Source organism: Oncorhynchus gorbuscha, linkage group LG04 (assembly GCF_021184085.1).
Source record: "Oncorhynchus gorbuscha isolate QuinsamMale2020 ecotype Even-year linkage group LG04, OgorEven_v1.0, whole genome shotgun sequence".
Taxonomy (NCBI): Eukaryota; Metazoa; Chordata; class Actinopteri; order Salmoniformes; family Salmonidae; genus Oncorhynchus; species Oncorhynchus gorbuscha.
The window spans coordinates 25,953,057-25,967,498 of record NC_060176.1 but is presented as its reverse complement, the minus strand read 5'-3'; the positions used below and the strand labels follow the sequence as shown (position 1 = coordinate 25,967,498).

The window sequence follows — 14,442 nt, the reverse complement described above, 5'->3', positions numbered from 1 at the left end:
GATCTGATGGTTCACAGTATCGAAGGCAGCCGATAGGTCTAGAAGGATGAGAGCAGAGGAGAGAGAGTTAGCTTTAGCGGTGCGGAGCGCCTCCGTGATACAGAGAAGAGCAGTCTCAGTTGAATGACTAGTCTTGAAACCTGACTGATTTGGATCAAGAAGGTCATTCTGAGAGAGATAGCGGGAGAGCTGACCAAGGACGGCACGTTCAAGAGATTATCCACAATCTTAATTGGAATGTCTCCCATACAGCACATTTCAGTTTTATCTAACTTCTTCTAACATCCGTATGACTGATGTATGGGCTGCCATTCTCTTTAAAACTATGTATGAAAGTTTGTTACATATGGGATTTGACAACATGATGAATGGGTAAACGATGAGGCTCAAAAGTTTGAAATGACTGATATCTATTAAATAATAAACGCACACAGAATAAAACCATTTTAAGGGTTGCCTTGGGACTTAAAAGCTGGAATCCATAGCGATGAAACTGCAACATCCGTTTGCAATATTACAACAACAAAGACGTTACTTCAAACAACGAACACCCGTTTTCTTTTTGGCCTCTGACATCATCGCATATGCGATAGATTAGCAGAGTACTATATTATTATTTTACCACGATGCAGGATGCATCTCTGCCCCATTCAAAAAAATGTTTTTTTTTAACAAATGCGCCTGGAGCAACCAGTGGCGCTGTTTCACCTTATGCAGATTTTAGCTTTAAGCTTTCATTTTGACAGTAGTTTTTTACAGTCACTCCAATATGTGTATGGAAATGGCTTGTGCAGTACAATATTCTGAATCTCAACCCCAGAGTAGGAATGTTCTGAGTGACAGTGTTTGGTACATTGCTCCTCCTTTTACCCTACAAAAATATGGTATCCCATGTACCCCAGCTCAGCTCTACTCCTGTAGCATGTGTTGCCTGGTGGAAGATGCTGTGCTACTGCTGCCATCCAAACTAGATCCCGATTGTTTCCGCATCCGATCAAGAATGTAGAATCGAAGCATCAGGAAGAAACCTATGGGACAGACCACAGAATGTTTCAGATTAGTTCTGTGATGGGCCAATAACACCTTACAGAAGCAAGAGTCTATGCTCCAGAATTAGATTCCAGATTCTGATATCAAAACAGCCTATAACCAACATCATTCTAAGCTATTTGTAACAGCTAAACCCGTATTGAATGTCACTTATTTCAACAGTTGCGAAACAAATGACATGGAAACAAATCCATATAGGTGTCGTTAAAATGGTCACACCATAAAGTACAGCTTTATGGTGAACTTCTAGCGGACTGGTTGCAGGGAGGTTTTCTCCTGATACGCTGCTGAAACAGAACACTTTTACAGGGCATTGTTTCAAAGCAACACAATGGACGGTTGGCTCTGACAGCCTCCTTTGGTCATGTGACCATATGAACCTTTTGTTAGACTCAATAGAGGTGGACCTACCCTGTAGGGAGTTGAGGATGCAGAAAAGGAAGAGGATGAACTCCGAGAGCTGTCCAAAGTCCAGGAATTCCAGGCCCCATGAGGTCCCAAATAGGCAGCTGAGACCCCAGATACTGATGAACGCCACCTTGTTCTTCCTCCACTCGTCTCGGTTCTGGATCTTTCTCTGGACCAGGAAGAGCATGATCAGACCAGAGAGGACCACTACAGCCAGGAAGGTCAGGTTGATGAAGTAATGGGCTAGTAGGCCCACAGAGTCTGGAGAGACATCCATCCAGCACCTAGAAGACCATGGTGAAAAAGTATGAATCACTGGGCTGACTTACTCACCACTTCAGTCAAATGTCCAAACTTGAACTACTGTTCCTCTTTCAGGTGCAGTAGATCCAAAGTGCACTCACATCAAGTAGGAGTTGTCGACATCATCACTGGACACAACCTCTATCACACCGTAGACTTTTCCAATGGCAAGCAGTACAATGACCGGAACAGCTGGGACACCTGGACAGAGGATGAAAATGATGGTACAGTAACAGTCAACGGCTTAAAGTTGTACTCAAGTCAATTGTATTCATCTACCAACAATGAGCAGTGGAATATAAACCAATTACTTGCGTATGTTTCCACTCACCAAAGCCAACCAGGTGCCAGACGTAAGTACTGGGGGAGGGTCTGAACACTACATAGACCAACCAAAAGGTGTGTAACCCTTCAATAGACATCCAGGAGAAGGAACTGAGCAGAGCATAGTGGAGAGCCGCCCCAAAAACACAGCATGCCTTGTTCCCTCCCACGTTGGCCACAATCCCTGTCAGGAAGAAGAGGAAGCTAAGAAGGAACAGTGCCATGGCCAGACCTCGATGGACCGCAGTGGACGGGTTCATCTCTCTCCTGCCACAGTGCAAAAAGAGGAGAGAAAGTTAGGGAGAGGGAGGGAGGGAAGGGAGGGGGTAGGGAGGGTTGGAGGGAGAGAAATAAATAGACAAAGAGAGTGTGGGTAACTGTTATGAAACGAATATCACTCATATCTTGTTTTTTTTAAGACATTTAGGAATTTCCCATGATCTCTGAGATATTTGCACAACATGATTAGGAAGTATTGTCACATGTTGAGGCCTGGTAGGAGATATTATGGGTAGGACGGGCTGCAGGGAGACAGATCCTTGCGCAGAAGTACCTCTGTTTGTTAAGGAAGATCATGAGGACAACACAGCTCAACGTAGAAGCGGCACAGCCCATTGATGTAATGACCGTTAGAGCCTTCAGATGGCGCACTGGTCGTGGTTCCAATTGCTGAGGTGAGTAGAAGACAAAACCAATTTTAGGCCTACTATTACAAATCTACTTGAGATTAGTTGTTATTGATTTATTCAAATGATTGCCCATGGAAATATTCCATGATAAAGGTTATAGCTCACCACTAGGATGGCGAAGTATGTGAGATGATTACAGCGGCATTCTGTGTCCTCTGCACCTTTCTGTATGGTCTCACAACCTTCCTTTTTCCATGTGACCTCTGCTGGATCTGCAACAATTAAACCAATACCAATAGCCTTAGCAAGACCTGGAAATGCTAACCCTGCATAATTAAGAATTAAGGCCCGAGGTGGTGTGGTATATAGCCATATAGCCAATCTACCACAGCTTAGGGCACGACGCAACGAGAAGTGCCTGGATACAGTCCTTAGCCATGCTATATTGACCATACACCACAACCCCCAGAGGTACCTTATTGCTATTATAAACTGTTTACCAACATAATTAGAACAGTAAACAAGTAATTTCGCATCATACCTGTGGTATATTGCCTGATATACCACAGCTTTCAGCCAATCAGCATCCAGGAGTCAAACTACCTGGTTTATAATTTCTCATTTACCACGGCTTTCAGCCAATCAGCATTCAGGGCTCGAAAGACCTGGTTTCTAATAATTAATAAACATCATCTATATTCAATACAAAAAATAATAATACAAATAAATACGCTATTATTGCAACAAAGATTAAACATGTTTCTTTACAAACCTTTCTTTGTGTCCCAAGAAACACATTTTCTTGAGTGACTTGTCTGAAAAAGAAAAGTCACAAAAGGGAGGTGAGAGGCAAGTAGGGACTAACATATTTAATGTCACCACTAGATGGTGACCTGGATACTGAACAACAACACATACCAAATACTGTATATCTGTCTGGCATGCAGATGAGCTGCAATCATATTTTACAAGTGTTACTGTTGACCGACTCACATACTGAACAGAAAGGATCAAGTGTACAATGACCTGAATAAAACATTTTCAATTGAACTGATGCACCAGTATCATTCAAAATATCTAAAAGTGATAACACTAAAGGCCATGCTGAGATAAAGTCCAGAAACACTAAACACTACAACCATACAACAGAAAGTTAACTTTACTCTAACTGTACAACTGTTTAAGAATACACATCTACTGTACTCAGAGGCAACACCCCTGTGATGTACAGTATTGAATAAAAAGCTACTTGCTACAGTACAATTGCTAGAGTGACTCATTCTGAGATGAGAGACTTTTTTTTCTACAAATCTTCCACTTTTGTTTCCTTTCGCTTCTGAAAGGGGTTTGTGCTCGGAGAGTTTGAGACAGTAAAATACATCAAGGGGGAAAAAAACGGCGGCACTTCAAGTCTAAGACACACGCAGTCAGGCACGCACACACTTACTGGTATGACAGAATGATGGAAACCAATCCTGATTGGCTCTGTAAGGTTGGTGATGATCTCGTTCTCCACGGTGATTCCTACCACATCTTCTAGAATCCTGACGACATTGTGGTTTGCCTTAGAACGCCACTGTGAACACACAACAACCAGAATCACAACTACACTTCATAGTCTATGGACAACGATTAAACCCAGTCTCAGACTACGACTGTTTTGGTGCTTTAGTGAAAACTGTCATGTACAGCTTACATAGACTAGGGTAGCAGCCAAGTGGAAAACCCCATTGGCTCTTACCTGGAAAAAGGTGCTGTTTTTGAAGTAGGTGCAGACAACCTTGACCTTTTTCTTTTCTGGAGGTTTCAGACAAGAAGGCAGGTGAACTGATGGAATCATTTGAGGAGGAACTCCTCGAGGTGCCTGCACAATACCAACACAAGTTATTTATACAAATCGTATAACATGTGTGTGTGTGTGTGTGTGTGTGTGTGTGTGTGTGTGTGTGTGTGTGTGTGTGTGTGTGTGTGTGTGTGTGTGTGTGTGTGTGTGTGTGTGTGTGTGTGTGTGTGTGTGTGTGTGTGTGTGGTCTTACAGGCAGAGTGATGTTGTAGCCCTGAAAGCCTTCCTTCATCTCCACCACAGAGCTCATGGCACAGGGCAGCACCACGTTCCCCAGCACCTTGGACCTCATCACTGTCTCCTCTATCCTACAGACCAATACAGACACAGTATTTTTTAACCCAATCTATCTCATACAGGTTGATTCTATGCATTACATATAGACATGACTTTTGGGCATGTGATGGTGATATAGAAACTGCTGTACAATAGATGGAAGTTTTGTGTACAAACCAGACCCCGCCCATTATTCACACTGAGCTCATTTTCTGGGGGTTTGTGGCCTAAGCTCTGCGGCTCACTCATCATAGATTGCGTCATACTTCACTACTGCCCTAAACATGTCTACAACAACATCTTGTCATGCTGGTTAGTCAACTCAAGAGGATATGCATAGCCATAGAGGATAAAGGAGTTGGAGAGATGACATGGAGGGGTGTAATTCAAAACAAAGAGGTACAACTTACATGTTCACTTTATCACCAGATCCCTGACTCGCCTCATCACAAAACTCGTTTTCTGAAAGGCAAAGAATCCATTCAGAAGCAGTCCAGTATTTATATTGTCAAGACTGTATAACACACCCAAAATGTAGTTAGATTAACAATAACTTATTAAAGTTGATTTCCTCATCAGACAATATAACTGACAAGATAACTCAACGGTTTGCTTACTGCAGTTGATCATTCCGCCAAAAAACCCATAGGCTGGGTGTATTTGGTAACTTATGATATCATCCTGTTGTGTCGCGTTGAGTATCCCGTACATCGAAATCCCGTATTTTTGGCCTTGGGACAGGTCAGTGCAGCAGTTCCCCTGTAGACCAGACGACCAGCACAGAGTGTGGTTCTTTCCATTCACCTCTACCCAGAGGTGGTCCAGAAGTGGCTCCCAGTACATACAGAAGGGTCTCTCTCTTGCCTCTGGGCTCGGGCCCAGCTCGATGACAGAAGAGTTCTGACATTGGGCAGTTATCTGACCATGGATGGACAGGGAGCTCTCATTGGCTGAGATGGTGATGTTGCCACAGCCCCTTTTAAAATCGTGAGCCAGAGTTAATTTCCCGTTGCCATGGCGCCAGGTTCCACACATTTTGAAGTTCCTGTCGTTTTCCCCTGATCCTGTTTGGACAGTTTCTGAGAATTATTTATGTTTTACTTTTGGAATTTTAAAGAAACAGAATCCCTCTCAATTTATACAGTGTTTTGCTTTATTTGTAGACCATTGCAAATAAAATGTTCTCTTACCTGATGCAAAAAGGGTAAAGAGAAAGATCATCCACAGGGTCCCTCCAAACCCCTGGTTGGGCCCCATTGTTACTGTATGGTTTCACCTTTGACCTCTATAAAATGGCAAGAAGAACAACACAGTTGTAAAACATGAGTACAACTCAACTTTAATTAGTGTTCCAGACACTTCTCTCCGTGAAAAGCAGGATAGATCTGTCCAAGGGTGACTGCAGTCACTCTTTCAAACACATATCTGTACCATTCCTTCCAGGGGCAATTATCTCATTATTTATACTGTATTCTCTAAACAACACATCTCATAGACATCATTCCTCTTCTTAGATACACTTATTCTTATTTTTTAAATATAATGAACTATTTCCTTATCAACAAAAACATTTGGTCACTCTTAAAAATACATTCGGTGTCCTTTCTTGAGTTCTTATCAATGAGAACACCGTTTTACTTCCATCAGTCCCGTAGACACCATTCAGTGTGTCTTGTTTTCACTGTCTTCGATGACAAGTGTGTGTTCTGAGGTCTCACAGATGCAGACTTACCAATGAACGCAATGCCAATTCACTGTATTCACACTAATTCCCTGTCTGAGAACGAAAATATATCACATTAGCTATTCTGCAGAAGACGTGTACAACCCATGTGGCTGCAGCCATGGTGATCGACACATCTTCCCACAGACACACGCCACAGTCTTTCATTTCAATTCCAACTGAGCTGTAGTGGCAGACATGTGACCTACCTGTGTACAATTTTAAGTGTTAGTGAAGCTTCTTTTAAAAAAGGGTTTGAAAAGGGTTCTTCAGCTGTCCCTAAAGAATAACTCGTTTTGGTTCCAGGTAGAACCCTCTGTATAAAAGGTTCTACATGGAATCCAGAAGAGTTCTACCTGCAACCAAAAAGGGTTCTTCAAAGGGTTCTCCTATGGGGACAGCCAAAGAACCCTTTAAGGTTCTAGAGAGCACCCTTTTTTTCTAAGAGTGTATAGAAATATCCCACTGGAAGAAATGAAGCTACACTAAAGCTACCCTGAAGAAAATGATAGTTTACTTATTTAAAGTTACTTGGGAAAAGTAGTTCACTACATCCAAACTACTTTGTGAGAAATTATTATATGTAAATCTGAAATGTCATAGACTACAAATTGAAAGAACAGATCACTTGGGTAAAATGTAACAATGTTTAATTTGGCCTAATAAACACATGTTTTATGTAAGAATTATGCAGGTCTGATGGTGAAACATAAAGGAAATTCTTGCCTACTTCACCCATATTTTATTTTATGCTAAAAAAGTAGTGTGGATTTCCAGTCGGTAACGACACATGGAAGCTAGTTAAGGGTGGATTCCACTACATTGGTAGATCTATCTCTTTTCAACATCAGATTACAACTTTTCTGTTCACACTAGCCTCATATGTGGTTACTGCTTCATGTGTGAGTGCAGCTATAAGCATACCGTAGATACCATAGTGTATAGACAAACAAAAATAAGGAAAACCAATTCAAACTATACAGGAGCTTCTCATCTAAACCATATTGTGCATAGTGTTGCACACTTGATTAATGCAATGATATTATTCACAAATATTTGTGTGGATATTTTTAAAGCCTTTACTTTACAAATTTGCTAACAGAAAAAAATGCTGTCTACTGGTATTAAGTTAAGGTAATTCTTGCAGGGACATTATCTTTATGCTCTATGACTCAGAGGGGGGTATGTGGTGTAGATGTCTCCCACAGGACCTCAGTGTGGAAGACATCTCTTGAAGACAGATTTGAATCTAGATCTGTCTAGAGATATGTCTAAATATACAAAAGTATATTTCCTGGGACTAGTTTGCGTCGTCAAAGCAGTGTAGTATAAAGAGGACTAAGATTAGACTGCAAACTCTCCTTCCAGACTCATATCAAACATCTCCAATCGAAAATCAAATCAAGAGTCGGCTTTCTATTCCGCAACAAAGCCTCCTTCACTCCCGCTGCCAAGCTTACCCTAGTAAAACTGACTATCCTACCGATCCTCAACTTCGGCGATGTCATCTACAAAATTGCTTCCAACACTCTACTCAGCAAACTGGATGCAGTCTATCACAGTGCCATCCGTTTTGTCACTAAAGCACCTTATACCACCCACCACTGCGACTTGTATGCTCTAGTCGGCTGGCCCTCGCTACATATTCGTCGCCAGACCCACTGGCTCCAGGTCATCTACAAGGCCATGCTAGGTAAAGCTCCGCCTTATCTCAGTTCACTGGTCACGATGGCAAAACCCATCCGTAGCAAGCGCTCCAGCAGGTGTATCTCACTGATCATCCCTAAAGCCAACACCTCATTCGGCCGCCTTTCGTTCCAGTACTCTGCTGCCTGTGACTGGAACGAATTGCAAAAATCGCTGAAGTTGGAGACTTTTATCTCCCTCACCAACTTCAAACATCAGCTATCTGAGCAGCTAACCGATCGCTGCAGCTGTACATAGTCTATTGGTAAATAGCCCACCCATTTTCACCTACCTCATCCCAACAGTTTATTTATTTATTTATTTACTTTTCTGCTCTTTTGCACACCAATATCTCTACCTGTGCATGATCATCTGATCATTTATCACTCCAGTGTTAATCTGCAATATTGTAATTATTCGCCTACCTCCTCATGCCTTTTGCACACATTGTATATAGACTCCCCTTTTTTTCTACTGTGTTAATGACTTGTTAATTGTTTACTCCATGTGTAACTCTGTGTTGTCTGTTCACACTGCTATGCTTTATCTTGGCCAGGTCGCAGTTGCAAATGAGAACTTGTTCTCAAATAGCCTACCTGGTTAAATAAAGGTGAAATAAAAAATATATAAAAAATTGTGGTCTCTGTATTTCCCCTATGTGGTGAGAGAGTTGCAACAAAAGTGTATTTTTAATAAGGCGTATCTTCCCCGACTTCCCCGTTTCAGGTGTTGAGGAACTTCTCCATTTCAACACACTTTTCTCCTCTGAGTGGAGTTTATAACCAAGTCTTTACCTATCTTGCCTCCCTACACAATATTTGTCCTATGCTCAGAACATATCTCACACATAATCTAACACAGTGGGGTCCGGTCACACAAGTCTGCAATACTACTCTTCTCCATTTCCAACCACTCGTTCTTCCACTCTGAGCGTGGCCCTCTTGGCAAACAGATCATACTACTGATAAGCCATACTACAGTTTTGTACTTTACAAGTAGTGCATTGTGTAATTCCAGTTAGGAATTCGTTGGAATACACTTATAAGAAATGCACAGTCCCCCCCCCACACCGCATAATCAGACTTCACATAATCAACAAGTGCACACAAGGTGCTCAGTTCTCGTCTGTTTGAGAAGGGCGAACCCGACCTCCACCCAGTCCCTGCTCCCACCCCCTCTCCATTGTTCAAGCCGAGGGCTTCAACGCAGTGAAAGAATGTCCCTTTTCACTTCTCAACTTTGTGCGCGCGTGTTTGTGTGTGCGTGTTGACACAGTTCATACAGTCATAAATGCTCAAGGCCAAAGCATGTTGTATAGTAGCTAGCCACATAATGCATGAGCTTGGTGACAAGAATTAGTCATACCATTGTGTAAGAAACTCAAATTTCCATTTTGATCATTCTGATGAGACGGGTAAATTCGCACACGCAATTTTTCACACTTCCCCACTCTTTTCACCCGTTACTTTCAAAGATGCTGCATTTGTGTGACACTGTGGCTTCAATTGAAACTTGCCCTATCCAATGAACTCTGGTTCAACATTTCTTTCAGCTGCAGTATTTTGATGTCTTCAACATCAGTGATTCACCCTGTCTGTCACTGAATGCATCTGTATACCACTTCAGAGTAGTATAGCTTGGAGTGGCAAAGCAGTCAAAGCAAGTGAGAGTCAGACAGACATGCAACAAGCTTTACTCCACCACCTTTTGTCTGAGAAGAGAAAACATAGCATAAGACTAGTCCGGATCGAGGGAAAGAGCGGAGTGAAGAGAGGGTAACGGAGTAAAGAGAGATCCTTTATGAAAACCTGCTCCAGAGAGCTCAGGACCTCAGACTGGGGTGAAGGTTCACCTTCCAACTGGACAATAACCCTAAGCACACAGCCAAGACAACACAGGAGTCTCTGAATGTCTTTGAGCGGCCTAGCCAGAGTCCGGACTTGAACCCAATCGAACATCTCTGGAGAGTCCTGATTATAGCTGTGCAGCGACGCTCCCCATCCAACCTGGCAGAGCTTGAGAGGATCTGCAGAGAAGAATGGGTGAAACCCCACAGATAAAGGTGTGCCGAGCTTGTAGCGTCATACCCAAGAATACTCTAGGCTGTAATCGCTGCCAAAGGTGCTTCAACAAAGTACTGAGTAAGCGGTCTGAATACTTATATAAATATAATATTTCCTGTTTTTATTTTTAATACATTTGCAAAAATGTATAAAAACCTGTTTTTGCTTTGTCATTATGGGGTATTATTTTTTCATATTTTCTAAATGATTTACTATTTTCTACATTGTAGAATAATAGTGAAGACATCATAAGCTTCATAAGGTAGTCACCTGAAATTCATTTCAATTAACAGGTGTGCCTTGTTAAAAGTACATTTGTGGAATTTCTTTCCTTTTTAATGTGTTTGAGCCAATTGTGACAAGGAAGGGGTGGTACACAGAAGATAGCCCTATTTGGTAGAATACCAAGTCCATATTATGGCATGAACAGCTCAAATAACCAAAGAGAAATGACAATCCATCATTACTTTAAGACATGAATCAAGACATGAGACATGAGTCAATCCTGAAAATGTCAAGAACTTTGAAAGTTTCTTCAAGCGCAGTCGCAAAAACCATTAAGCACTATGATGAAACTGGCGGCTTGAGGACCACCACATGAAAGGAAGACACAGAGTTACCTCTGCTGCAAAGGATAAGTTAATTACAGTTAACTGCACCTCAGATTGCAGCCCAAATAAATGCTTCACAGAGTTCAAGCAACATCAACTGTTTAGAGGAGACTGCGTGAATCAGGCCTTCATGGTCAAATTGCTGCAAAGAAACCACTATTAAAGGACAGCAACAAGAAGAAGAGACTTGCTTTGGCCAAGAAACAAGAGCAATGTACATTAGACCGGTCCAAATGTGAGATTTTTGGTTTCAACCACCGTGTCTTTGTGAGACACGGAGTAGGTGAATGGATCATCTCCACATGTGTAGTTCCCACCGTGAAGCATGGAGGAGGAGGTATGATGGTGCTTTGCTGGTGACACTGTCTGTGATTTATATAGAATTCAAGCCACACTTAAACAGCATGGGTACCATAGCATTCTGCAGCGATACACCATCCCATCTGGTTTGTGCTTCGTGGGACTATCATTTGTTTTTCTACAGGACAATGACCAAACACACCTCCAGGCTTTGTAATGGCTATTTGACCAAGAAGGAGAGTGATGGTGTGCTGCATCAGATGACCTGGCCTCCACAAGCAACCAACCTCAACCCAATTGAGATGGTTTGGGATGAGTTGGACCGGAGAGGGAAGGAAAAGCAGGCAACAAGTGCTCAGTATATGTGGGAACTCCTTCAAGACTGTTGGAAAAGTATTCCAGGTGAAGCTGGTTGAGAGAATTGCAAGAGTGTGCAAAGCTGTCATCAAGGCAAAAGGTGGCTACCTTGAAGAATCTAAAATATTTTGATTTGTTTAACACTTTTTGTTTACTACATGATTCCACATGTGTTATTTCATAGTTTTGATGTCTTCACAATTATTCTACAATGTAGAAAATAGTAAATGGAAGAAAAACCCTTGAATGAGTAGGTGTGTCCAAACTTTTGACTGGTAATGTATATTAAGGGGAAAGGGGGAGACCTAGTCAGTTGTAGAACTGAATGCCTTCAACTGAAATGTGTCTTCCCGCATTTAACCCAACCCCTCTGAATAAGAGAGGTGCGTAATTAACCAATTTTAGAAAATAAGGCTGTAACGTAACAAAATGTGGAAAAGGTCGAGGGGTCTTTATACTTTCCGAATTAACTATATATATTTTCCCTGATGTTTCTTATATCTCTCAGATATAGGAGAGACACTTCAGAACAAACTTCCTTTAGATTTTTTGGGGGGGGACTATCTGTTGTTCCATGTAGTGAATATGTTACTCAATGCATTTGTATGTGCTAATGGCAGTAAGGCCAAATTGAATTTTTCATCAAATAATTTTTAGCATATTTTTTTATACTTAAAATTCTAATTCAAATAGCTAAATGATCCTTGGTATGACCTTCTTAAAACAATTCCATATAGCTTATTCTGAACTGTATTATTTTGCCAAACTGTCAAGGAAGTGGGCAAACATTAAACTGCACCAAAACCATCATCCAAGCATTGTTGAAAATACTAGCAGCACCTCATCCTTTGATTCTGCATTTCATAATAGTAATAAGTAATACCATTACAATTACGCCTACTAAAAAGTAGGAACAGATACAATTCGGAAGAAATTTAGGCAAAATCAACTGTCACATACTTCAGAGCAATTTATTTTTGTCTACTGTATCGGTCAATCTGACAAAGAAATGAATATGTTAACCTTGACTTGATAACTATCAACAACACAAATGTAAGAACTGGTTTGTAACGGGTTGTAGCCTAATTTAGCACAATGTGAAGCAGGCCAAATCTGAGGTTCACTATTAGACCTTTAAAACATAGAAACACCTGCCTCTGCTTTGTCAATACATCCATTGTCTCCACACTGAATGTATTAACCGGTAGGCTACACACACGTTATGGTGAAATTAGGAAAGAAATAGAATATCACAGATTAGTGCAGTAAAAAAAAGTTGTTTTTACCTTTACACAGTCGGGAACTCGTCTGCTAAAAGTGTTGGTTATGGTTTTCCGTCGATGTCTAAAGATGTTTGTCTCCCTATGAACGGTGCTCTTCACAAATGCCCACGCGGACTATAGGCTTCGCTATACGATAGTGACAGAAACAGAAACGGTCTGTGTGAAGTGGAAGGCGAAAAGAAACCGGATTCTTCCCAGAAACTCAGACAGCCACAGCAGCGTGTGAAAAGGAGCTCAGACATACATGACTGGAAGTTTATCTTTCAAAGACTCGGCTATTTTTAAATGTCATTTTGGCAACTACCAGACACTTCAGCACATCAGACACTGCACCGGCACCCGGGCTACACAGTACAGCCACATAGAAAAGGTTCCAGTGTTGTTTGAGCTGCCTAACCCTGTATATAACCCTTAGAGAATAGCTGTCAGCACTGACAAGGTGCGAGCGCCAGACTGCCTGTGGGTGTTTGTTAAGAGGAGGGGCAACTGTTGTGAGTTTTTTCTCTAGAAGAAGAATAGAAAATAGGCTATTCACTATACAATGTATTTTAGGCTATAACGTGTTCCTAGCTCTGGCTTTCTGTACGTTTTCTTAGAGAACTGATGTAAAATGTACTTATTTATTTTGTTATGCTCTGTTATTTACATTTACATTTACATTTAAGTCATTTAGCAGACGCTCTTATCCAGAGCGACTTACAAATTGGTGCATTCACCTTATGACATCCAGTGGAACAGCCACTTTACAATAGTGCATATTTCCCCAAGGTTATCAGCAGTAGGCTAGCCAACTGTGATATTGTGCCAAGTTAATGTTTAACCATGGGTAACAATTACCTGTAGACACTTTGACTTTGACATTTGGCATTTTGGCAAGTCACATTTCTCAATGAAAAACCTTTTGACAGGACGGAGAGAGAGAGAGAGAATGATGTAGAGTCTTCAGCTGTCCATACAAGAGGATGTGCGCATGGGAAGACAAAAAGCCAACAAAGGGATACTTGTCTGATATGTGGAGTGGAAGAATTTGACCGTTTTATTTTATGGCTGTTGCCCTCAACGAGATACGGATAAGTCCCATTTCGCCGGTGACGAAAGGGGCCTACTGATTCTCTGTGGCTTGTTTTTTTTGTGGTTGGTATCGGGAATAGAACAATACAGAATACATATAGGCATAGGGGGCTACAGTTGAGGGTCACAACTGGCTGCCCGTCCAGCACTGCATGCACCCCGACACCCCAATAACTGTCCAGCCTACCCCAGGAGTTAAAAAAACGGAAGCAGAAATGTCCATGAGAGACAAAGAGGAAGTTTACACAGACAGTGGTTATGATGGTTGATGATGAGGTTTTTTCACTATTAACTCTGCCAGTCAGTTAAGTAACAACTTCACAATGGTTCCTCGGCGCTCACACACAACAACTTCACAATGGTTCCTCGGCGCTCACACACAACAACTTCACAATGGTTCCTCGGCGCTCACACACAACAACTTCACAATGGTTCCTCGGCGCTCACACACAACAACTTCACAATGGTTCCTCGGCGCTCACACACAACAACTTCACAATGGTTCCTCGGCGCTC

At 41.7% G+C, this 14,442-nt stretch overlaps 1 protein-coding gene across 2 annotated transcripts; it reads right to left on the bottom strand.

The window, feature by feature from the left end:
- Positions 1–219: 219 nt before the first annotated feature.
- On the bottom strand, positions 220–13,295 carry LOC124033885 (adhesion G-protein coupled receptor G5-like). 2 transcript variants are annotated; one of them, XM_046346273.1, is made up of 14 exons: positions 12,860–13,295; positions 6,024–6,118; positions 5,451–5,912; positions 5,244–5,295; positions 4,751–4,865; positions 4,456–4,578; positions 4,162–4,290; positions 3,487–3,529; positions 2,880–2,986; positions 2,639–2,754; positions 2,093–2,352; positions 1,863–1,962; positions 1,462–1,742; positions 220–1,028 (listed from the first exon to the last, which is right to left on the bottom strand). In XM_046346273.1, the coding sequence occupies exons 2-14, from the start codon at positions 6,088–6,090 to the stop codon at positions 910–912; spliced, it is 1,974 nt and encodes a 657-aa protein (XP_046202229.1). In that variant the 5' UTR covers positions 6,091–6,118; positions 12,860–13,295; the 3' UTR covers positions 220–909. The 2 variants fall into 2 exon arrangements, with proteins under 2 accessions (XP_046202229.1, XP_046202230.1); XM_046346274.1 differs by having other exon boundaries at positions 5,451–5,897; positions 12,860–13,294.
- Between the last annotated feature and the right edge of the window lie 1,147 nt (positions 13,296–14,442).